Here is a 24384-nt window from a genome sequence, read left to right on the forward strand (position 1 = left end):
TAAAACTCCAACAAAACCTGTCACTGTCTGTTTATTTGATGAATAAAACACAAGGGGGTTAAAATCCTAATAAGAAAAGCACTTGCTGCAGTCAATTGGGAGTTCAACAGTGGGGACAACCCACACCCCTCACCACGTAGCCGTAACAGATGGTGGACTTTCTTTCAGTGACTCTTTATAATGATGGCGCATGTTAGACCACTTCAGATTCAACGTCAGAGTGGGTCTGGAGTCACATGTAGCCCAGACCAGGTAAGGACGACAGGTTTCCTTCCCTGCAGGACATTAGTGAACCAGATGGGTTTTTACGGCAGTCTGACAGCTTCAAGGTCACCTTTCCCCATGCCAGGCCAGAGTTCCCTAATGTTTGGAGGCGGAGGAGGGTCCAGGGGCCTGACTCGGCTTTACTGAATTATAGAATCATAGGCTGGATTTTGTGTAGGAGACGGGGCTCCCAGCACCAGGCGAGAAAGGCTGGGGGAACTGCGCCTCTGCATTTTCACGGCCCCCCCAGTGCAATCTTCTGCCGTTTTTAAATGTAGGTTTCAGGAGGTGGGATCCCTGTCCCTTTAAAGATAGGGATCCCACCTCCATGAGCTGCCGGCCAATCAGAGCGCCAGTGGCTAAGCAGTATCAGCAGTGCCAGCGGGAGCGGTGGCCACTGCCAGTACTGCAGAGGCCTCGAACTCAGGCCCAGCGCCAAGAGGTAGGTGAGGCAGGGCCTCCGGAGCCAGTCCAGAAGGCCCTGGTGAGGGGGGGGGGGGGTGGTGGTGGTGGGCGGTGGTCTTGAGGTCCAGGGGGAGGGGGGTCCTGGGGGATGAATTGGTTCCTGGTGGGGGTCCTTCATGGGCCATACATTTCCCATGGAGGAAGGGAACCCCCCCCCCACCCCCCCCACCAAGGAGGGCACTTCGTTTTCCCGCTGCTGGTAAGATCCCAGTGGTGGCGGGAAGAGGCCCCTAATTGGTTGTTAATAGGCTACTCAAGGGCCTCAATTGGCCTCTGGGCGGGAAGGCCATTGTTGGCCTATCCTGACCCTGGGAAGATCGCTGGGCGATGGGGAGGAAATGGGCCGTCCGCCCTGCACCCATCCCCCACTGCCGCCACCCGACACGATACTCTGTGCCCCCCCCCCACCACCCCAACGCCTCTGATCCCACTTCAGGGCGGTCCGTGAAATGCAGCCCATAGAATGGATAGAGCACAGAAGGAGGTCATTTGGCCAGTCATGTCTGTGCCAGAAACGCCCCTCGTCCCACTCCCCTGCCTTTTCCCTGTAGCCCTGCAAATGTTTTCTCTTCATATAATTATCCAGCTCTCTTCTGAAAGCTTCGATTGAACCTGCCTCCACCACACTCTCAGACAGTGCATTCCAGATCCTAAACACTCACTGAACCTGCCTCCACCACACTCTCAGACAGTGTATTCCAGATCCTAAACACTCACTGAACCTGCCTCCACCACACTCTCAGACAGTGTATTCCAGATCCTAAACACTCACTGAACCTGCCTCCACCACACTCTCAGACAGTGCATTCCAGATCCTAAACACACACTGAACCTGCCTCCACCACACTCTCAGACAGTGCATTCCAGATCCTAAACACTCACTGAACCTGCCTCCACCACACTCTCAGACAGTGTATTCCAGATCCTAAACACTCACTGAACCTGCCTCCACCACACTCTCAGACAGTGTATTCCAGATCCTAAACACTCACTGAACCTGCCTCCACCACACTCTCAGACAGTGCATTCCAGATCCTAAACACACACTGAACCTGCCTCCACCACACTCTCAGACAGTGCATTCCAGACCCTAAACACTCACTGAACCTGCCTCCACCACACTCTCAGACAGTGCATTCCAGATCCTAAACACTCACTGAACCTGCCTCCACCACACTTTCAGACAGTGTATTCCAGATCCTAAACACTCACCGAACCTGCCTCCACCACACTCTCAGACAGTGCATTCCAGATCCTAAACACTCACTGAACCTGCCTCCACCACACTCTCAGGCAGTGCATTCCGGATCCTAAACACTCACTGAACCTGCCTCCACCAGACTCTCAGACAGTGCATTCCAGATCCTAAACACTCACTGAACCTGCCTCCACCACACTCTCAGGCAGTGCATTCCGGATCCTAAACACTCACTGAACCTGCCTCCACCAGACTCTCAGACAGTGCATTCCGGATCCTAAACACTCACTGAACCTGCCTCCACCACACTCTCAGACACTGCATTCCAGATCCTAAACACTCACCGAACCTACCTCCACCACACTCTCAGACAGTGCATTCCAGATCCTAAACACTCACTGAACCTGCCTCCACCACACTCTCAGGCAGTGCATTCCAGATCCTAAACACTCACTGAACCTGCCTCCACCACACTCTCAGACAGTGCATTCCAGATCCTAAACACTCACTGAACCTGCCTCCACCACACTCTCAGACAGTGCATTCCAGATCCTAAACACTCACTGAACCTGCCTCCACCACACTCTCAGACAGTGCATTCCAGATCCTAAACACTCACTGAACCTGCCTCCACCACACTCTCAGACAGTGCATTCCAGATCCTAAACACTCACTGAACCTGCCTCCACCACACTCTCAGGCAGTGCATTCCAGATCCTAAACACTCACTGAACCTGCCTCCACCACACTCTCAGACAGTGCATTCCAGATCCTAAACACTCACTGAACCTGCCTCCACCACACTCTCAGACAGTGCATTCCAGATCCTAAACACACACTGAACCTGCCTCCACCACACTCTCAGGCAGTGCATTCCGGATCCTAAACACTCACTGAAACTGCCTCCACCACACTCTCAGGCAGTGCATTCCAGATCCTAAACACTCACTGAACCTGCCTCCACCACACTCTCAGGCAGTGCATTCCAGATCCTAAACACACACTGAACCTGCCTCCACCGCACTCTCAGGCATTGCATTCCGGATCCTAAACACTCACTGAACCTGCCTCCACCACACTCTCAGGCAGTGCATTCCAGATCCTAAACATACACTGAACCTGCCTCCACCACACTCTCAGACAGTGCATTCCAGATCCTAAACACACACTGAACCTGCCTCCACCACACTCTCAGACAGTGCATGCCAGATCCTAAACACTCACTGAACCTGCCTCCACCACACTCTCAGACAGTGCATTCCAGATCCTAAACACTCACTGAACCTGCCTCCACCACACTCTCAGGCAGTGCATTCCAGATCCTAAACACACACTGAACCTGCCTCCACCGCACTCTCAGGCAGTGCATTCCGGATCCTAAACACTCACTGAACCTGCCTCCACCACACTCTCAGGCAGTGCATTCCAGATCCTAAACATACACTGAACCTGCCTCCACCACACTCTCAGACAGTGCATTCCAGATCCTAAACACTCACTGAACCTGCCTCCACCACACTCTCAGACAGTGCATTCCAGATCCTAAACACTCACTGAACCTGCCTCCACCACACTCTCAGGCAGTGCATTCCAGACCCTAAACACTCACTGAACCTGCCTCCACCACACTCTCAGACAGTGCATTCCAGATCCTAAACACTCACTGAACCTGCCTCCACCACACTCTCAGACAGTGCATTCCAGATCCTAAACACTCACTGAACCTGCCTCCACCACACTCTCAGGCAGTGCATTCCAGACCCTAAACACTCACTGAACCTGCCTCCACCACACTCTCAGGCAGTGCATTCCAGATCCTAAACACACACTGAACCTGCCTCCACCACACTCTCAGGCAGTGCATTCCAGACCCTAAACACTCACTGAACCTGCCTCCACCACACTCTCAGGCAGTGCATTCCAGATCCTAAACACACACTGAACCTGCCTCCACCACACTCTCAGACAGTGCATTCCAGATCCTAAACACACACTGAACCTGCCTCCACCACACTCTCAGGCAGTGCATTCCAGATCCGAACCACTCTATAAAAAAGTTTTTCCTCATGTCGCTGTTGTGGCTTTTACTTTCTGTTTCTTCACTTTATTCTTTTTTTATTCCCCCTGACCCTCCTCTCTGAAGTTAACGACTGTTTCTGGGCTACAGACATCGGTCCCCTTACTGTCTCCCTCAAGTAGATATCCTTCACATGGTTACAGCACACTTCTCACCCATTATCCTAATCCTGATGTCATCCTCTCTCAGTGCCCACACACATGTGCAAGAGTGTAAAACGGCTAATAGCGAGTCGGCAGCCTGTTTTACATCTCTCTACATTTTTATTTCCATTGAAGTCTAGATCTATCCCCCTGGTCTTTCCAGGAGAAGTCCATGGATAGGGATCTGGAACGGTTTTCCACTCCCTGTTTGAAGTAGGGCAAGGGTGGATGTTGTCTGTGTGTAGTATCCTTACTGCTGAGACTATCTAACTCAGCACGCAGCAGAGCTTGGGTCTGGGCATTTCCTGGCTCACTGAGCTTCCACAACCCTCTAGGGTAGAGAATTCCAAATATTCACCACCCTCTGAGTGAAGAAGTTCCTCCTCATTTCAGTCCTAATGTCCTGCCCCTTATTCTGAGACTGAGTCCCTGGTTCTAGACCCCCAACCAGGAGAAACATCTTCCTGTATCAATCTTGTCAAGACCTGTAAGAATTTTGAATGCTTCAATGAAATCACCTCTCATTCTTCTAAACTCTAGAGAATACAGGCCCAGTCTCCTCAATCTCTCCTCATAGGACAATCCCGTCATCCCAGGAATCAGTCTGGTGAACCTTCGTTGCACTCCCTCTGTGGCAAGTATATCCTTCCTTAGGTAAGGAGATCAAAACTGTACAAAATACTCCAGGTGCAGTCTCACCAAGGCTCTATACAATTGCAGCAAGACTTCACTACTCCTGTGCTCAACTGTTGTTGCGATAAAGGCTAACATACCATTTGCCTACCTAATTGTTTGCTGAACCTGCATGTTAGCTTTCCGTGACTCATGAACAAGGACACCCAAGTCCCTTTGAACATCAACACTTCCCAATCTTTCACCATTTAAGAAATACTCTGCATTTCTCGTTTTCCACCAAAGTGGATAACTTCACATTTTTCCACATTATATTCCATCTGCCATATTCTTGCCCACTCACTTGGCCTGTCTAAATCCCCTTGAAGCCTCCTCACAACTCTCATTCCCACATAGTTTTGTGTCATCAGCAAACTTGGAAATATTACATTTCATTCCCCACATCCAAATCATTGATATGGATTGTGAATATCTGGGCTCGACTCTTAACAGCCTGCCAACCTGAGAATGAGCCATTTATTCCTACTCTCTGTTTTTTGTCCATTAACTCATTGTCAATCCATGCCACTATATTACCCCCAATCCCCTGTGCTCTAATTTTGTTCACTAACCTCCTGTGTGGGACTTTATCGAAAGCCATCTGAAAATCCAAATACACAACATCCACTGGTTCCCCCTTATCTATTCTGCTAGTTACATCCTCAAAGTAAAAAGAAACATTGGCTGTTAGTAAGGGGTAGAAGTGACTGGGAGGGGTGAGTAGTGGTCAGTGGAATTGGAGGAAGTTATTGGCAGAGATTGGTGTGGAGGGGCTGTGGTCGAGACCATGATGGTGGGGGAACTGGTCCATGTGATTTGAATGTGTTTAGATGTGGGATGGGGACACAATTGTTACCTACACTAATATAGCCTGCAGTGCACCTCCAGCTTGCAATGAGTGTATGATTCCTGCCAGTCAAATTGAAGACTTTGGAGGCTGTTTGGTGCCTGAAAAGTAGGCACAGGTCAGTGGAACTTCCAGGCCCAAATGTCTCCATCAGATATTGGAAAAATACATTTGAATTTAAAAAGATTAGTGCCAGGGACATATAAATCAATTTGAGATAAGCCACCCTCCCATCGCCCCACCCCCATAAAAGTTCCTGGTTCAATTTTCACTCTGATTCTGATGATCTTTGTGAGTCTGCACCCCAATGTCCCCCATTGAGACTATTCCTCACTCCCCATTCCCTCTGCTGCACTACCAGCAGCCGTTCATCAAGTTTTTATCCACTTTCTCTGGGACTCATTTGCTGCTAAAACTCTAATACAAAAAACAAAATATGACTGGTTATTTTACAGCCTTACAGACTTTACATTGAGTTCAACAATTTTAGATCATAATCTCTTCCCCCATTTTGTTTTATGTTTTATTTTCTGGTTCAGTTTTATCTCTCATTTCTTTCTTAATCCTTTGACTTTGCATTTGGATAGCTGCTATCCTGCCATTCACATCTTCTCTAGACACATCTTTTGTTTACTCATCCCATTACCACTCCCTTTGGCTTTGCACCATGAAACCTTTTGTCATTTAATCTCTCCTGCCCTCCACCCGATCACAGACCTTCCTTTTTGTTCTTCTTCCCCCTACTGTCCTTCACTTGCTTAAAACCTATTACATTTCTAACCTTTCCCAGTTCTGATGAAAGGTCACAGAACTGAAACGTTAACCCTGCGTCTCTCTCCACAGATGCTGCCAGACCTGCTGAGTATTTCCAACATTTTCTGCTTTAATTTTCACTGGTAAAACTTCTTTACTTTGAAAAGTTTCTTAAAAACTGTTCATAGAGTCATAGAGTTATACAGCACAGAAACAGGCCCTTCGGCCCATCGTGTCTGTGCCAGCCATCAAGCACCTATCGATTCTAATCCCATTTTCCAGCACTTGGCCCGTAGCCTTGTATGCTTCTTAAATGTTGTGAGGGTTCCTTCCTCTACCACCTCTTCAGGCAGTGTGTTCCAGATTCCAACCACCCTCTGAGTGAATTTTTTTTTCCTCAAATCGCCTCTAAACCTCCTGCCCCTTACCATAAATCTAAGTCCCCTGGTTATTGACCCCTCTGCTAAGGGAAACAGTTTCTTCCTATCTAACCTATCAATGCCCCTCATAATTTTGTATACCTCAATTATGTCCCCCCCTCAGCCTTCTCTGTTCTAAGGAAAACAGTCCTAGACTTTTCAGTCTCTCTTCATAGCTGAAATGCTCCAGCCCAGGCAACATCCTGATGAATCTCCTCTGCACCCTCTCCAGTGCAATCACATCCTTCCTGTAGTGTGGTGACCAGAACTGTACACAGTACTCCAGCTGTGGCCTAACTAGCGTTTTATACAGCTCCATCATAACCTTCCTGCTCTTATATTCTATGCCTCAGCTAATAAAGGCAAGTATCCCATATGCCTTCTTAACCACCTTATCTACCTGTGCTGCTGCCTTCAGTTATCTATGGACAAGTACATCAAGGTCCCTCTGACCCTCTGTACTGCCTAGGGTCCTACCATCTATTGTATATTCCCTTGCCTTGTTAGTCCTCCCAAAATGCATCACCTCACACTTCTCAGGATTACATTCCATTTGCCACTGCTCTGCCCATCTTACCAGCCCATCTATATCGTCCTGTAATCTAAGGCTTTCCTCCTCACTATTTACAACATCACCAATCTCCCATGCAGGACCATATCAAAAGCCTTACTGAAGTCCATGTAGACTACATCAACTACTTTACCCTCATCTACACATCTAGTCACCGCCTCGAAAAATTCAGTCAAGTTAGTTAGATATGATTTCCCCCTGACAAAGCCATGCTGACTATCCCTGATTAATCCCTGCCTCTCCAAATGGAGATTAATCCTGTCCCTCAGAATTTTTTCCAATGGTTTCCCTACCACTGATGTTAGACTCACTGGCCTATAATTACCTGGTTTATCCCTGATACCCTTCTTGAATAATGGAACCACATTCGCTGTCCTCCAGTCCTCTGGCACCTCTCCTATGGCCAGAGAGGATTTGAAAATTTGAGTCAGAGCCCCTGCTATCTCCTCCCTTGCCTCATATAACAGCGTGGGATACATCTCATCTGGGCCTGGGGATTTATCCACTTTTAAGCCTGCAAAAACAGCTAATACTTCCTCCCTTTCAATACTAATATGTTCAAGTATATCACAATCCCCTCCCTGATCTCTACACCTACATCGTCCTTCTCCATAGTGAACACAGATGAAAAGTAATCATTCAAAACCTCACCTATGTTCTCCGGCTCCACACACAGATTGCCACTCTGGTCCCTAATGAGCCCTACTCTTTCCCTGGTTATCCTCTTGCCCTTAATATACTTATAAAATGCCTTGGGACTTTCCTTTATCTTGCTTGCTAGTGTTTTTTCATGTCCTCTCTTCACTCTCCTAATTATTTTTTTAAGTACCCCCCTACACTTTCCATACTCCTCTAGGGCCTCCGCTGTTTTCAGTGCTTTGAATCTGCCATATGCCTCCTTTTTTTTCTTATCCAATCCTCTATATCCCTTCACATCCAGGGTTCCCAAGACTTGTTGTTCCTTCCCTTCACCTTTACGGGTACATGTTGGCTCTGAACTCTCACTATTTCCTTTTTTAATGACTCCCACTGGTCTGATGTAGAGTTTCCTACAAGTAGCTGCTCCCAGTCCACTTTGGCCAGATCTTGTTTTATCATATTGAAATCGGCCTTTCCCCAATTCAGTATTTTTATTTCCGATCTCTCTTTGTCCTTTTCAAGAACTACTTTAAATCTTACAGAGTTATGGTCACTATCCCCAAAATGCTCCCCCACTGATACTTCTACCACTTGTCCAGTTTCATTCCTTAGGGTTAGATCCAGTACTGCCCCTTCTCTTGTAGGACTATCTACGTACTGGCACAAAAAGCTCTCCTGTATGCACTTTAAGAATTCTACCCCCTTTAAGCCTTTTGCACTAAGACTCTCCCAGTTGATATTGGGGGAAGTTGAAATCCCCTATTATTACCCTATTATTTTACACCTCTCTGAGATTTGCCTACATATCTGCTCCTCTATTTCTCCCTGACTGTTTGGAGGCCTGTAGTACACTCCCAGCCAAGTGATTGCCCCCCTTTTGTTTTTAAGTTCTACCCATATGGCCTTATTTGAGGAACCTTCTAAGATATCATTCCTCCTTACTGCAATAATTGACTCCTTGATCAACAGTGCAATGCCACCTCCTCTTTTCCATCCTCCCCTGTCACGCCTGAAGATTCTACACCCTGGAATATTGAGCTGCCAATCCTGCCCTTCTCTCAACCATGTCTCTGTCATAACAATAATATCATATTCCTATGTGTTAATCAATGCCCTCAATTCATCTGCCTTACTAGTAACACTCCTTGCATTAAAATAGATGCAATCCAGCCTTGCATTATTCACTTGTGCCTTAACAGGTCTATATTTGCTCTGCCTTCCAGACTGATTCAGTTTCTCTTCTATATTTGACTGAGCATCACCCGCTACTGTGCATCCATTCTGTATTCCATCCCCCTGCCAAATTAGTTTACCCCCCCCACCCCCCCACAACAGCACTAGCAAACCTCCTAGCAAGGATGTTGGTCCCGTTCCGGTTCAGGTGCAACCGTCCAACTTGTACAGTTCCCACCTTCGCCGGAAACAGACCCAGGGATCCAGGAAACTAAAGCCCTCCCTCCTGCACCATCTCCTCATCCACGTTTTCATCTGCTCTATCCTCCTATTCCTATACTCACTAGTACGTGGCACCAGGAGTAATCCAGAGATTACAACATTTGAAGTCCTGCTTTTTAATCTGCTACCTAACTCCCTAAATTCTTGTTGCAGGACCTCATCCCTCTTTCTACCTATGCCGTTGGTACCAATGTGTACCATGACCTCTGACTGCTCACCTTGTCGCTTCAGAATGTCCTGCAGCTGCTCCGTGACATCCTTGACCCTAGCACCAGGGAGGCAACATACCATCCTGGAGTCATGTTTGCGGCCACAGAAATGCCTATCTGTACCCCTTACAATAGAATCCCCTATCACTATAGCTCTTCCACTCTTCTTCCTTCCCTGCTGTGCAGCAGAGCCACCCATGGTGCCATGAACTTGACTCTTGCTGCTTTCCCCTGAGCCATCTCCCCCAACAATATCCAAAGGTGTATATCTGTTAGAGAGGGGGATGGCCGCAGGGGACTCCTGCACTATCTGCCTTCCTCTACTTTGCCTGGTGGCCACCCATTCCCTTTCTGCCTTTGCAGCATTTGCCTGTGGTGTGACCACCTCACTAAACGTGCTATCCACTACAATCTCAGCATCGCGGATGCTCCTCAGTGAATCCACCCGCAGCTCCAGCTCCGTAATGCAGGTAGCCAGTAGCTGCAGATGGATACACTTCCTGCACACATGTTCGTCAGGGATACTGGAAGCATCTCTGATTTCCCACATAGCCCAGGAGGAGCATATCACGGGTGCGAGCTCTCCTGCCATGACTTACCTTTAGATATACTACCTTTAATTAAAAAATACTAATTACGCTAGGGGCCTTGTTCTACTCCAAACACTACCCACTACAATCTAAAGTCCTTAATAAATTACACTAATCTAAAAAACACACACATTAGTAATGTTAACCTCATCACTTATATGGTAGGTTTTGAGGCTTTTCAAACCGTCCCTAGTTTCTCCACACCCTACATTACTTTTCCTTTCTCCCCTTCTCTCTGCCCAATGCTCTGACACAGCTCTCCTCAAAGTTTGAGAAATTGATCTTTATTACAATGTGAAATGAACAGCCAGCAGCACATTGCAGGAATTCCTGCCTGGGAGCTCGGAACAGTTCCCATCTGGAAATGATTCATTGGCCTGAGTTGCATCCATTTCTCGGAGCTGATTTGTTTTGGGCTGAGTGTTGTATTTAACAAGCTGCACAGAGACAGGAGTAGTTTGGAGAGTGGGTGAGAGGATGGGAGAGGAAGTAATGTTGGGAATTCTCGGGATCACTCTCTCTGTCTGTTTATGCTGGTCTCTGGAGAGCAAGGGAATGTTGAAGCCTTTTGACTTGCTCTATGAGGAAGGAATCCAGGCGTATTATAGAAATGACTGGAAAGGGGTTGTTCACTATATGGAAGAAGCGACTCGCAGTTATACACAGCAACGAAGCTTTACAATCCAGTGCCGGCTGCAGTGTGAAGAGCAACATCAGTTTGAACAATCAGCCGAAGCCAACCACGACTTCTTTGCAGTCATTCTGAGAAGAGCCCATTGTATCCAGGAGTGTGAGTCCCAGAGAATGGGTCCAGCCTGTATGTACAGGGTCAGTGAGGAAGTTGCACATGATTTCCAGAAGCGGATCGTCTATAACTACTTACAGTTGGCCTATTATAAGGTAACTGGTGTTGCTTGTGGCTGTACAAATCATTGCTACTGAGTGTGCAGCATTTCAGAGAGGGTGAAGGATGGCTTTAGTCTGCCACAGTTAGAGGTCATTAGGTGAAGTTCTGTAGTTAAGGCTTTCTCCGAGTGTCTCTGGTTTAAAGTGTTTTTTTTTTCGTTTTCTACTTTGAGCTTGTCTGTAATTATAGGAGTGAGAAAGACTGTGTCTGAGTGTCTGGACTCCTCAAGTGATTGTCCCCTTCACTACAACTGAGCTTCTTCCTCAATGGACTGAAGTAATCTGCCCCCACTCTGACTCTGACTGTGACTCTGACTCACACATGCTGACTGTGCACTGTTAGCCCAAGGATTGTATGTTGTAGCCTGGGGTTGGGGGTGGGGAAGGGGGTTAATGGTAGCCTATTGAAGCTCCCTGTTACCCCAGGAAGGGCAGAGGAGTTGGTCTGATACCCCCATAACATGCTCACTCTTGCCCCAGGGGCTGGGCACTGTGCTTTTGGGGGAGGGGTTGGGTGGTGTGTTGCTGATTTTAAAGCTCACTGTTATCTTGAGATCTGGGTACAGTGCCCTAGGAGTGGTGGATGGCTTTGTGGGCTTGTACCCTGTGCATGCTCAGTTACCCCAGGGTCTGAGCACAGTGTCCCAGGAGTAGGAGGGCTGGGCAGATGCTACTTCAGCACCACTGGGGCATGAAGCAGCATCAAATGGGATGCACAAGACCTTTTGACACCCTTATAGCAGGTCTTGTGTTTGATTATATGTTTGACTCGAGACCAGATGGTTGTTTGTTTGGATCGTGTGATCACAACAACAAGCAACTGGAGTAGGCATATAAATACTGTGGCTACAAGAGCAGGTCAGAGGCTAGGAATCCTGTGGCGAGTAACTCACCTCCTGACTCCCCAAAGCCTGTCCACCATCTACAAGGCACAAGTCAGGAGTGTGATGGAATACTCTCCACTTGCCTGGATGGGTGCAGCTCCAACAACACTCAAGAAGCTCGACACCATCCAGGACAAAGCAGCCCACTTGATTGGCACCCCATCCACAAACATTCACTCCCTCCACCGACGCACAGTGGCAGCAGTGTGTGCCATCTACAAGATACAATGTACCAAGAGTCCTTAGACAGCATCTTCCAAACCTGTGACCTCTACCACCTTGAAGGACAAGGGCAGCAGATTCATGGGAACACCACCACCTGAAAGATCCCCTCCAAGTCACACACCATCCTGACTTGGAACTATATCACCGTTCCTTCACTGTCGCTGGGTCAAATTCCTGGAACTCCCTTCCTAACAGCACTGTGGGTGTACCTACCCCAAATGGACTGCAGCAGTTCAAGAGAGCAGCTCACCACCATCTTCTCAAGGGAAATTAGGGATGGGCAATAAATGCTGGCCTGGCCAGCGATGCCAACATCCCATGAGTGAATAAAAAAAAAAAAAATTATAGTGCCTTTAACATAGAAAAATGTCTTAAGGCACTTCCCAGGAGGTGGTCATTAGGCATTGAGCCACATGAGCTGTTAGACAGGTGATCAGACGCTTAGTCAAGGGTGTCAGTTTTTTTAAAGGAAGAGAAGTTTAGGGAAAGAATTCTCGAGCTTTGGGCTCAGGCAGCTGAAGGCTCAACCACCAATGGTGGAGCGATTTAAAATCAGGGATGCACAAGAGGCTGGAATTAAAGGAGCACAGATATCTTGGAGGGTTGTGGGGCTGGATGAGATTACAGAGATAGGGAGGGGTGAGGCCAGGGAGGGATTTGAAAACCAGGATGAGAATTTTAAAATCGAGGTGGCTTGACAGGAAGTCAGTGTAGGTAAGCGAGCACAGAGGTGATAGGGGAACAGGATTTTGTGGTAGTTAAGACATGGGCAGCAGAGTTTTGGATGAACTCAAGTTTACAGAGGGTAGAATGTGGGAGAGCAGTCAGGAGTGTATTCAGATAGTGAAGTCTCGAGGTAATAGAGGCATGAATGAGGGTTTCAGCAGCAGATGAGCTGAGACAGAGACAAAGTCGGATGATACGGTCGATGAGGTCATGGAGGGATTAGAAAATGAGGTGAGAATTTTTAAAATAAAGGCATTGCTGGACCGAGCTAGTGTAGGTCAGCGAGCACAGGGGTGAGTGGCACTTGGTGCCAGTTAGGATACAGGAAGCAGAGTTTGGGTCAGGTAATGTGTTGCTTCCAGATTGACTTTTTGGAGGGAGCCTTCGGCTCATTGGAAATATTCCTGGATACAAGGTGTTCAGGAAAGATAGGAAAGGGGGGAGGGGTGGCAGTATTGATTAAGGGAAGCATTGCAGTGCTGGAGAAAATGGATGTCCCAGAGGGGTCGATAGGATAAATTTGGCTAGAGCTAAGGAACAAAAAATGTGCGGTTACATTGCTCGGTGTTGTCTACAGGCCACCAGCTAGAGGGAAGGACATGGAGGAACAAATTTGCAGAGAAATTACAGAGAGGTTCAAAAATTATAGAGTAGTTATAATGGGAGACTTTAATTATCCAAACATAGACTGGGATAATGGCAGTGAGGGGCAAGAGTTCCTAGAGTGTGTTCAGGAAACTTTTCTACAACAGTATGTTGCTAGTCCAATGAGAAAGGAGGCACTGCTAGACCTGGTTCTTGGAAATGAGGGGGGCCAAGTGGATGAAGTATCAGTAGGAGAGCATCTAGGGTATAGTGATCATTATATCGTAAAGTTTAGGCTGACTATGGAAAAAGACAAAGAGCAATCCAGGGTAAGAATAATAAACTGGGGGAAGGCCAATTTCAATGGGGTAAGAATGGAGCTGGGACGAATAAATTGGAGTCAAAAGCTGGCAGGAAAACCAGTAGCTGAACAAGAGATAGTTTGGGCACAGTCAAGGTATGTTCCCTCGAAGGGGAAAAGTAGAGCAAACAAATCCAGAGCTCCCTGGATGACAATAGAGATAGAGATTAAGAAGAAAGTGTGCTTATGACTGATGCCAGGTAGAAAATACTGTTGAGAACCAAGCTGAATATAGAGGGTACCGAGGGGAAGTGAAAAAGCAAATAAGGGAAGAGACTGGCAGCTAGCATTGAAGGAAATCCTAAAGTTTTCTATAGGCATATAAATAGTAAAAGGCTGGTAAAAGGAGGAGTGGGGTCGATTAGGGACCAGAAAGGGGATTTACACATGGAGGCAGAGGGCATAGCTGAGGTATTAAATGAATTCTTTGTATCTGTCTTTGCCTGGGTTGCATCTTCTTCCTTGGTAATGTTGAAAGTCAGACACTAGAGGGATTTAAAATTGATAGAGGAAGTATAAAAGAGGTTGTCCATACTTAAAGTGGATAAGAAACCAGGACCAGATGAGATGCATCCAAGGATAGTGAAGGAAGTGAGGATGGAAATCACAGAGGCACTAGTCATAATTTTTCAGTCTTTATACTCAGGGGTGTTGCCAAAGGACTGGAGAATTGCAAACGTTACATCCTTGTTCAAAAAAGGATGTAAAGATAAGCCCAGCAACTACAGGCAAGTCAGTTACCTTTGGTGGTGAGGAAACTTCTAGAAAAAATAATCAGGAACAAAATAAATAGTCACATGGACAAATGCGAGTTAATTAAGGAAAGCATGGATTTCTTAAGGGAAAATCATGTTTAACTAACTTGGAGTTTTTTGAGGAGGTAACAGAGGGTTAATGAGGGCAATGCTGTTGATGTGGTGTACATGGACTTTCAAAAGGCATTTGATAAAATGTCACAACAGTCTTGTAGCTCATGGAATAAAAGGGACGGTAGCAACTTGGATACGGAATTGACTGAGTGACAGGAAACAAAGAGTAGTGGTTAATGGATGTTTTTTGGGCAGGAGGAATGTTTGTAGTGGAGTTCCCCAGGGATCAGTGTTGGGACCCTTGCGTTTCCTAATCTATATTAATGACCTAGACCTTGGTGTACAGGGCACAATTTCAAACTTTATAGATGATATGAAACTCTGAAGCATTGTGAACTGTGAGGAGGATAGTGTAGAACTTCAGAAGGACATAGACAAGTTGGTGGAATGGGCGGACAGGTGGCAGATGAAGTTCAATGCAGAGAAATGTGAAGTGATTCATTTTGGTACAATAAAGGGTACAATTCTTAAGGGGTACACGAGCAGAGGGACCTGGGTGCACACAGGATGATATAATGGGCAGGGCAGTGGCAAATGGAATTTAATCCTGAGAAGTGTGAGGTGATGCATTTTGGGAGGACTAACAAGGCAAGGGAATATACAATGGATGGTAGGATCCTAGGAAGTACAGAGGGTCAGAGGAACCATTCACCACAACTGTTTTCTATTCCTTAGCCAATTTGGTATCCATGCTGCCACTTCATGATACTTTACCAAATTCCTTTTTAGAAGTCCATCATATATACATCAACTACTCTGTGCTTATCCACATTCTGTTACCTCATCAAACTCTGTTACTCAAATGCTATTTGCCCTTAACAGTTCTGTGTCCTCTCCTTTATTCATCCATGCTTGTCTAGCTGACTCTTAATTTTCTCCTAGATTGTTTCTAAAAGCTTCCCCATCAACATTAAAATGACTGATCACCATCTTTCTCCTTCTCCCATTTTTTTTTCTTTTTGCACAAGGTTGTAATTGTTGCATCCCTCCAAACCTCTTCCGCTTCTCCCAAGGCCTGGTTGCAACAGGATGTCCTTTCTTTCTATTGTTGTCAAACATTTCGAAATGTGCTCATTAAATAAAACCCTTGTCAGTTTGGGGTAACATATCGGATGCTATTCTCGGAACTTTTTTTATTCTTCTGCTGATGTAAGAAGGATGTCATTGCTGATGGCTTGTGTCACTGTTTCCAATGTCCGTTTCAATCAGATCTGATGTGGTTACTGCTGAACTGGGATCTACAGGTTCAAACCTCCAGTTCTAGAGAGACCTGGATCTTGCAGTGTACTACATTAGCCTACTGTATGACATCCCATGTAACATGAAAATTAACTTTATTTGTGCAATGAAATCGATTTTTAATTTTAAGAGTTGATCTGGAGTTGAGGGGTGGATTAAGTCCAAGGAGGTCTCCTACCTGGAACATTGGGTCCAGTTCTGGTCAGACTGTACCTTGAACAGAAAATGGCTGCCTGTTTTATTCTCTTTGCTCGTTAACTAACAGACTTGACTAATCCACGCCACACGTCAAAACTAAACTCCTCTGTTGTTGACTTGCTCCTCCTGCAGTGTAAAGGAATCATGAGTGATCTGTTTTCCTGTTAACTGTTCGAGAACATGCTGTTATCAAGTGTACCTCTGTCCCATTGACCTGAGTTCCACATCTGTGGAATATTCTAGCTTCTAATCCCTGGAAATTCAATCTTCATTGCAGATGTTGGTGTCTGAATGAACCAGAGTTTAATTAGGTGTTGGCTGTGGCTCAGTGGAAAGCACTCTCGCCTCAGAGTTCAGTCATGGGTGCAAATTCCACTGCTTAGACTTGAGCACAATATCGAGGCTAAAGCTCCCAATGCTACTGTTTGGATAAGTGGTTAAATTGAGGCCTTGTCTGCTCTATGTTGAAGTTGCTGTATGCAAATTAGCATTTCCTACATACTAACAGCAACTCGAATTCAGAAGTACCTCATTATCTATAAAGTACTTTGGATATCCTGAGGTCATGAAAGGTGCTTAGAAATAGTTTTTTTTTTCTTGCAGTGCAGTGGATTAGTTACCATTGCATATCACAAGACCCAAACTCACTTTCAGTCTTCCGAACTCACTGTAATGGTAGTGGTTGATTTTGGTGTTTTTTTTTTGGGGGGGTGGTGGGGGATGGGAGTGTGGTATTGGCCTGTAGCTCAAAGTATCTTGTTTTTATGGAAGTTTCTAGAACAGTCACCTGAACACTTTGCTAAAGCAGTGATGCACTGAGAATGCTCAATGGTAAATTTGCCTCGATTGTCAATGCTGGATTCATTTGGAGGAGGAGTAGGGGTGTGGAATTAGTGACCTCTTCTCCCTCACAAACAGTTTGAGGTCACCGTTTTGTATGCCAAAAAATGTCCTAAATTTCCAGTCATGGCCATGTTTCAAGTTTGAAACTGAATAGTAGAATGGGATCAGCCTCTGTCAGGGACTGAACCCTGTTCAGAGCCAATCTCTTGTGGGGGCTGAACTATTTAGTTTGGGTTTGCTGATTTAAAAAAAAAAAATGTCTAATCCCATCAGACTGGGTTGGATTGGAACCAAGGCCCCAGACTGAGCAGATCTGTATATAGCCCCCTGACTGCCCTAAATCACAGTCCAACACAAGTCAGTAATCGGCCCAACATTTTGGGGTAAAAAGGGCAACAAAAAAAAAAGGAGCTGACGGCACCGGAAGTTGTTCAACCACCAAAAGATGGAACCCTCAGCCTACCGGCCGTCTAGGTGGGCTCGTGCTTCACTTGCCTTTTTTTGGTGAGCTGCTTCTAATGTGAAGCCAGGATGCTTCATTAACTTGCTGTGAAAGGGTCCAGTGTCCTTTTGAGAGGATTTGGTCAAACCTTCTGTTTCCCAACCTCTCCAATGCAGTCATACCAAATGAATGATGGATTGTTTTGTGTGGGTGTGACCAACTGCACGTAGCTTTCCAGCTGTACTCTGTTCCCGGGAGTGAAATACTGGCTGGATAATTGGGTATCCTCTAAACTAGGGGCAGGTGTGTGTATTTGGTCTTCATGCATGTGTGTGTGTGTGTGCGTTTTGAACTCATTAACCCTCCCATTGCCAGTTGTAAAAGACATTTTGAGTCCCTTGGATAAGACTTTAAGATTCTTCCTTTAGACAAATTGAGGTGTAAACCCAGTAGTCTGAGTGAGAATTGTGCAGGACACGTGCTACAGTTAGCTTGGCATTCCTTGGATTATGACTGGTTTGTTTGAATAGTCCATTACTGTATATTAATATCCTTGAGTCTTTACTCTTGTTTGTTTTTTATGATCAGACTTCTAGAAGAGTTTTGCTAAGTCCTTCTGTGAGTTAGTGTACCAGAGCGAGAAGCTTTGTGGCAAATATGCACATCGCCCCTGGACTTCACATTTCATTATAACTCAAGCTTTGTGTTGGTCAATCACTTTTTGGTTTATCTCCTGTTTATATTTTCAATGATTATGCTGTTCTGTACCTTTTTAAAAAAAAATAAAATGAGAAAGGAATTTTTTTCAAATCTGGAGTAAGGGGATAATTGAGAAATTCTCATGGTGGGAGGGGAGAGAATACAGAAATTTAGCACAAAAATCCATTTATCCCCTCTTGTTTGTGCTAATTTTAGGCCCCTTGATTGTAAAATCTATAAATGTCCTTTTTTGTTTTGCTCTCCAGGATCTTTCCATATTCTTCTGTCATTGTTCAATGCCTTCTGTAGAATGCTCTAATCTGTTCAGCAAATGTATAGTGGAAAAACATCCCACGTTCCAAACACTGTGGGAGAAATTGCTTCTAATCTCCCCTCTTTTTTGTGCATCCGGTACTTATCTTGAAAATGTATCCTCTTCTCTTTTGACTAACTTACCAACGAAAATAATGTGTTTTATCATCGGAACATCCCAGTGTAAATCACTGGGCAGCAGTTTGAATAGGCCTCTGATATTCTGACAGGGAGATCTGTAAAATATCCAGTAAATTTCCATAGGGATAGGAGGAGGCCATTCAACCTCTCGCACCTGTTCTCCCATTTTGCTAGCCCATGGGCCGATCTGTACCTCCACTCCCATTTACCTTCGTTCAAGAACTCCTTCATTCTCTTGCACAACAAAAATCTATCGCTCTCACTGGTTGAAAGTTCTGTTTGGTCTGCAACCTTTTGGCGAATAAGTAATAAAACCTCCCATCAAATTGCTAAAGGTGCCTTTCAGTTTTGCTTTGGGCATTGCAAAAATGTTTTAAAGGAGCACAGGTGACTGGGCAAGTTTGAGATTATTCCCTTCATAAAACTTTTCTATTTTTTAAAAAAGTAAATGGACTTTAAAAATAGAGGCATAAATACAAAAGCAAACAAGTAATGCTAAGGCTATATAAATCATTGGTAAGGCCTCGGCTGGAGAATTGTTCAATTTTGGTTACCACATTCCAGGAAACATAGAAACATAGAAAATAGGAGCAGGAGTAGGCCATTCGGCCCTTCAAGCCTGCACTGCCATTCATTATGATCATGGCTGATCATCCAACTCAGTAACCTGTTCCCGCTTTCGCCCCATACCCTTTGACCCTTTTAGACCCAAGAGCTATATCTAACTCCTTCTTGAAAACATTCAATGTTTTGGCCTCAACTGCTTTCTGTGGTAGTGAATTCCACAGGCTCACCACTCTCTGGGTGAAGAAATTTCTCCTCATCTCAGTCCTGAAAGGTTTACCCCGTATCCTTAGACTATGATCCCTGGTTCTGGACTCCCCCACCATCGGGAACATCCTTCCTGCATCTACCCTGTCAAGTCCTGTTAGAATTTTATAGGTTTCTATGAGATCCCCCCTCACTCTTCTGAACTCCAGCGAATATAATCCTAACCAACTCAATCTCTCCTCATACGTCAGTCCCACCATCCCAGGAATCAGTCTGGTAAACCTTCGCTGCACTCCCTCTATAGCAAGAACATCCTTCTTCAGATAAGGAGACCAAAACTGCACGCAATATTCCAGGTGTGGCCTCACCAAGGCCCTGTAGAATTGCAGCAAGACATCCCTGCTCCTGTACTCGAATCTTCTTGCTATGAAGGTCAACATACTATTTGCCTTTTTTACCGCCTGTTGCACCTGCATGCTTACCTTCAGCGACTGGTGTACGAGAACACCCAGGTCTCGCTGCATATTCCCCTCTCTCAGTTTATAGCCATTCAGTTAATAATCTGACTTCCTGTTTTTGCTACCAAAGTGGATAACCTCACATTTATCCACATTATACTGCATCTGCCATGCATTTGCCCACTCACTCAACTTGTCCAAATCACCCTGAAGCCTCTCTGCATCCTCCTCACAACTCATCCTCCCACCCAGTTTTGTATCATCTGCAAATTTGGAGGACAAAGTCATGGAGGTTAAACAGAATGACACCAGGGATCAGGGACTCTAGTTTCTCTTGAAAGCAAAAAAGGTTAAGGGGAGATTGAATAGAGATGTTCAAAATTCTGACCGATTTTGATGTACTAAATATGGAGAAACTGTTTCCCCTGCCAGGAGAGTGAAATAACAGAAGCACAGGTTTAAGATAATTGACAAAAGGGAAATTAGATTTTTTTTTTAACACAGTGAGTTATGATTTGGAATGCACTACCTGAAATGGTGTTGGAAGGCGATTCAATAATCACTTTCAAAAGGGAGTTGAATAAGTACTTGAAGAGGAAAATATTGCAGGACTGTGGGGAAAGAGCAGGGGAGTGGGACTAATTGGATAGCTTTCTAAAGAATCTGCACAGGCATTGATGGGCTGAAGGGCCTCTTGTGCTGTTTCATTTTATGATTCTATAAAGTAACAAAGAATAGACAAAGGTAATGAAGTACATGCAAGATATTTTGAATTTTCGGAAGGCCTTTGATGCAGTACAGCAGTGTGACCTGTGACTAAGCTCCGAATGTGTGGAGTCTGGTCAAGATGGGCTGAATGCCCTCATTCGGTGGTAGCAAAGCCTAGACTCTCTAAGCTTGGTCACCTTAACTGTGGGTTATTCCCTCCCTTTTCCCCTTTTCATTGGGATGTCTGATTTGGGAATACTTGTGCACTGACCATCATTGGCTGCATTAGTCAGCTCTACAAATTTTATCATCTCCATTTCAATGCCTTGCAAAATATAAAATGGTTGTGTCCAAGGATTTAGGTAAAGGATCCAAGGTTGTGAAAGGGGCAAGAGAGATGAGGCCTCCTATAGTTTGATTAAAGCTCTTTAAGTGAGTCAAACTGTTCACTAAATACCATTTGAAGAGTCGAAAGGGACACTAGGCAGAACCTTCTCATGGGTTGTGGAAGGATTTGCCAAAGAAGAACATTGACTTGTGCAGATGGGGTCAGGAGATGAGGTGGGGGGGGGGGGGGGGGGGGGTGGAAGGAGAGGGGGAGAGAGAGAGAGAGAGAGAGAGAGAGAGAAGTTGGGGGAGGAAAGGGGGGAGAGAGAGACAGAAGCTGGGGGGTGGGGGAAGGGAGAGAGAGGGGAGGGAAGATTGTGGGATGGGGCAAGTAAGAGTTGATCGAACAGAATAGGTTGGACTGTTGATTCCAGTAACAGTTTTTTCCAGAAGCTTTTAAAATTCCCTGCATGGCGTTGTATAGCAGAGTTTTCCTCCCTGATCTCTACCCCACAGTGTATGAACTTTTATCTGTCCTGCAAGTTGGAATTAGTTTATCACGTCAGCTGTCCTGTGGTTTTGCACGTCTACTGACTGAATTCATACCCTCCCTTTCCAGAACAGTCTGACTCTATCTGCAGACGACCTGATTAAACATTTATGGAGATGTTTGTGTTTTTACTCTTGCCCCGCCTAGAGTCTGAGGTGAAGCCAGTCGGCACCACAGAGCTGTTCCCACTGGGACCATTTGTGAGCATAATAACAATAACAAACCCCATTTCATCAACTTTATTTTCTCTTCCTGCGATGCAGTGCCTGTTCTTGGTTTTATTCTGTTCCCACTGAGTATAGTAGCAGCACTTGTCAGTCATGGTTCAAGCACCACTCTGGAAACATAAACCCCAAATGTAACTGGTAATTCAGTGCTGCTCTGTCTGAGGTGATCTCATTTGGATGAGAGATTAAACTGAGGCTCTGTCTGACAAAAGGATTGATGATGAAACACGCTGGCTTCTGTGAAATGACGAGGAGCTTTTTTAGTGGCTTTGGCCACTTCTGAGCAATCTTTCCACTTTGATCTCACAGCAACTTGTGCTGCTTGTGGTAACAGACAGTGATTAGACTCGGCTACTTTGTGTGCAAGTGGCAAATGTCAGCACTGGGAATGGAATATTTCTGTTTCTAGAAATTCACAATCTGCATCAAACACTCCCAGGACAGGTACAGCACGGGGTTAGATACAGAGTAAAGCTCCCTCTACACTGCCCACATCAAACACTCCCAGGACAGGTACAGCACGGGGGTTAGATACAGAGTAAAGCTCCCTCTACACTGTCCCATCAAACACTCCCAGGACAGGTACAGCACGGGGGTTAGATGCAGAGTAAAGCTCCCTCTACACTGTCCCATCAAACACTCCCAGGACAGGTACAGCACGGGGGTTAGATGCAGAGTAAAGCTCCCTCTACACTGTCCCCATCAAACACTCCCAGGACAGGTTAGATATGGGGGTTAGGTATATGGTGGGTCAGTGGCGGGTGTACTCCCTGCTGGAGGAGTTGACATCTTTTGCGTGGAGCACCACGCACCTCCTCTATCTGGGAGTTCACCTTAGCCCCGCTGAGGAAGCCTGGCTGGCAAACTGGCAGGAGTTGGAGTCTCCAACTGGGCTGGGGCGCTGGACAGGACTGCTCCGAGTGCTTTCCTACAGGGGCTGAGCGCTGGTCATAAACCAACTGGTGGCCTCCATGCTGTGGTACCGGTTGGTCACTTTGGCCCCGCCCCCTGCATTTGCCAACAAGATCCAGAAGAAACTCGTCGATTTCTTCTGGGACAAAAGGAAACACTGGGTCTCTGCCGCGGTCCTGAGTCTCCCGATTGAGGAGGGCGGTCAGTCGCTGGTGTGCGTCCGCACCCAGGCTGCGACTCTCCGCCTTCGGACCCTGCAGAGATACTTGTACGTCGAGCGTCCTCCCAGATGGTGTGCGCTGGCGACGTATTTTTTCCGCCACTGTCACTGCCTTCAAGACGACACGCAGCTCCCGGTGCAGTCCGTTAGCCGCACCTCTCTGAGGGAGTTGCCTGTCTTTTACCGGGATCTATTCCGAGTCTGGAACATGGTCGCCTCCAGTCAGGGCGCTCCCCCGCCGGCGGAGGAGGGCGCCTCGGCTGTCCGGGTGGCCAACTCCGGGGACGGACCGGCGGGCAGAGGAGTAGCCGAAGCCTCCGGGACGCCCCTCACTGCGGGTGACGGGAGTGAGCTGACCCCCGCTCGGCCGGAACTGCTCATCGGACCCAGGCCCCGAAACCCTCCTCGGGAGCCGGTCCCGCACAACCCGAGCCGCCTCTCGGAAATGCCCTCCATGCCATTCCAATCGGCGATGAGGGATTTCCTGTATGGGCTGCTCCTGCACACTCTCCACTTCCTCGCCCTCCTCAGCCGGCCGGACATGCCCTGGCGGTCCGCGTTGCCATCTGGCGGCAAGGGGAAACCCCGATGGAGGTCTCTACGCGGGAGTCTTCCCCCTTTACATCGGGGACCTGGGGTGGAGGGTGCTGCACAGAGCAGTCCCGTGCAATAGGCTTTTAAGTAGGTTCACGGACTCCCAGGCCGCCTGTACTTTCTGCAGCCTGGACGAGTCCGTGTTCCACGTTTATATGGAGTGTGCGAGGTTGCAGACCCTCTTTGAGTATCTGAAGGGGCTGCTCCTCAAATTCTGGCTGCATTTCAGTCCCACGCTCCTGATCTTTGGGCACCCGGAGCGGAGGGGCTTGGGCCGGGAGGAGGATCTCCTCGTCGGTCTGCTCCTGGGCCTGGCCAAGGTGGCAATTCACAGGTCCAGGTTGCGGGCCGTCGGGGGTTCCGTCCTCCCCGATTGCCTGCCCCTCTTCTGCGGTTACGTTCGCACCCGGGTGTCCCTGGAGAAGAAGCATGCGGTGTCCGCCGGTACGCTTGAGGCCTTCTGTGACCGGTGGGCACCGCAGGGACTGGAGTGCATCGTTGACGCAGAGAATGGCATTTTAATTTGAGTTTTTTGTTGATTTATCTGGTTTTAATAAAGTTATTTTAAAACTGTAAATATGTACATAAAGGGGGCCTGAGGAATAAAGGCCCCCTCGACGTGCAAAATATAAAAGGGGCCTGGCGTATAAAGGCCACCTGAAAAAAGAAGAAAAAAAAAAACAGGGTTCGATACAGAGTAAAGCTCCCTCTACACTGTCCCATCAAACTGCTACCCAGGTTAATAGGGCTGTTAAGAAGGCATATGGTGTGTTAGCTTTTATTAGTAGGGGGATCGAGTTTCGGAGCCACGAGATCATGATGCAGCTGTACAAAACTCTGGTGCGGCCGCACCTGGAGTATTGCGTGCAGTTCTGGTCACTGCAT

The 24384-nt window shown here is 46.7% G+C and overlaps 1 protein-coding gene across 1 annotated transcript in view; it reads left to right on the forward strand.

Moving 5' to 3' along the window:
* Window positions 1-10692: 10692 nt before the first annotated feature.
* Window positions 10693-24384, forward strand: part of p3h2 (prolyl 3-hydroxylase 2) — a 198756-nt gene continuing 185064 nt past the window's right edge. Inside the window, exon 1 of the mRNA XM_068042831.1 lies at window positions 10693-11202. Within this exon, the coding sequence (XP_067898932.1) occupies window positions 10780-11202 (423 nt within the window). The 5' untranslated portion in view covers window positions 10693-10779. The remainder of the gene's footprint in view (window positions 11203-24384) is intronic.

The sequence above is a fragment of the Heterodontus francisci genome, chromosome 11 (assembly GCF_036365525.1).
Source record: "Heterodontus francisci isolate sHetFra1 chromosome 11, sHetFra1.hap1, whole genome shotgun sequence".
In the NCBI taxonomy this organism is placed as follows: domain Eukaryota; kingdom Metazoa; phylum Chordata; class Chondrichthyes; order Heterodontiformes; family Heterodontidae; genus Heterodontus; species Heterodontus francisci.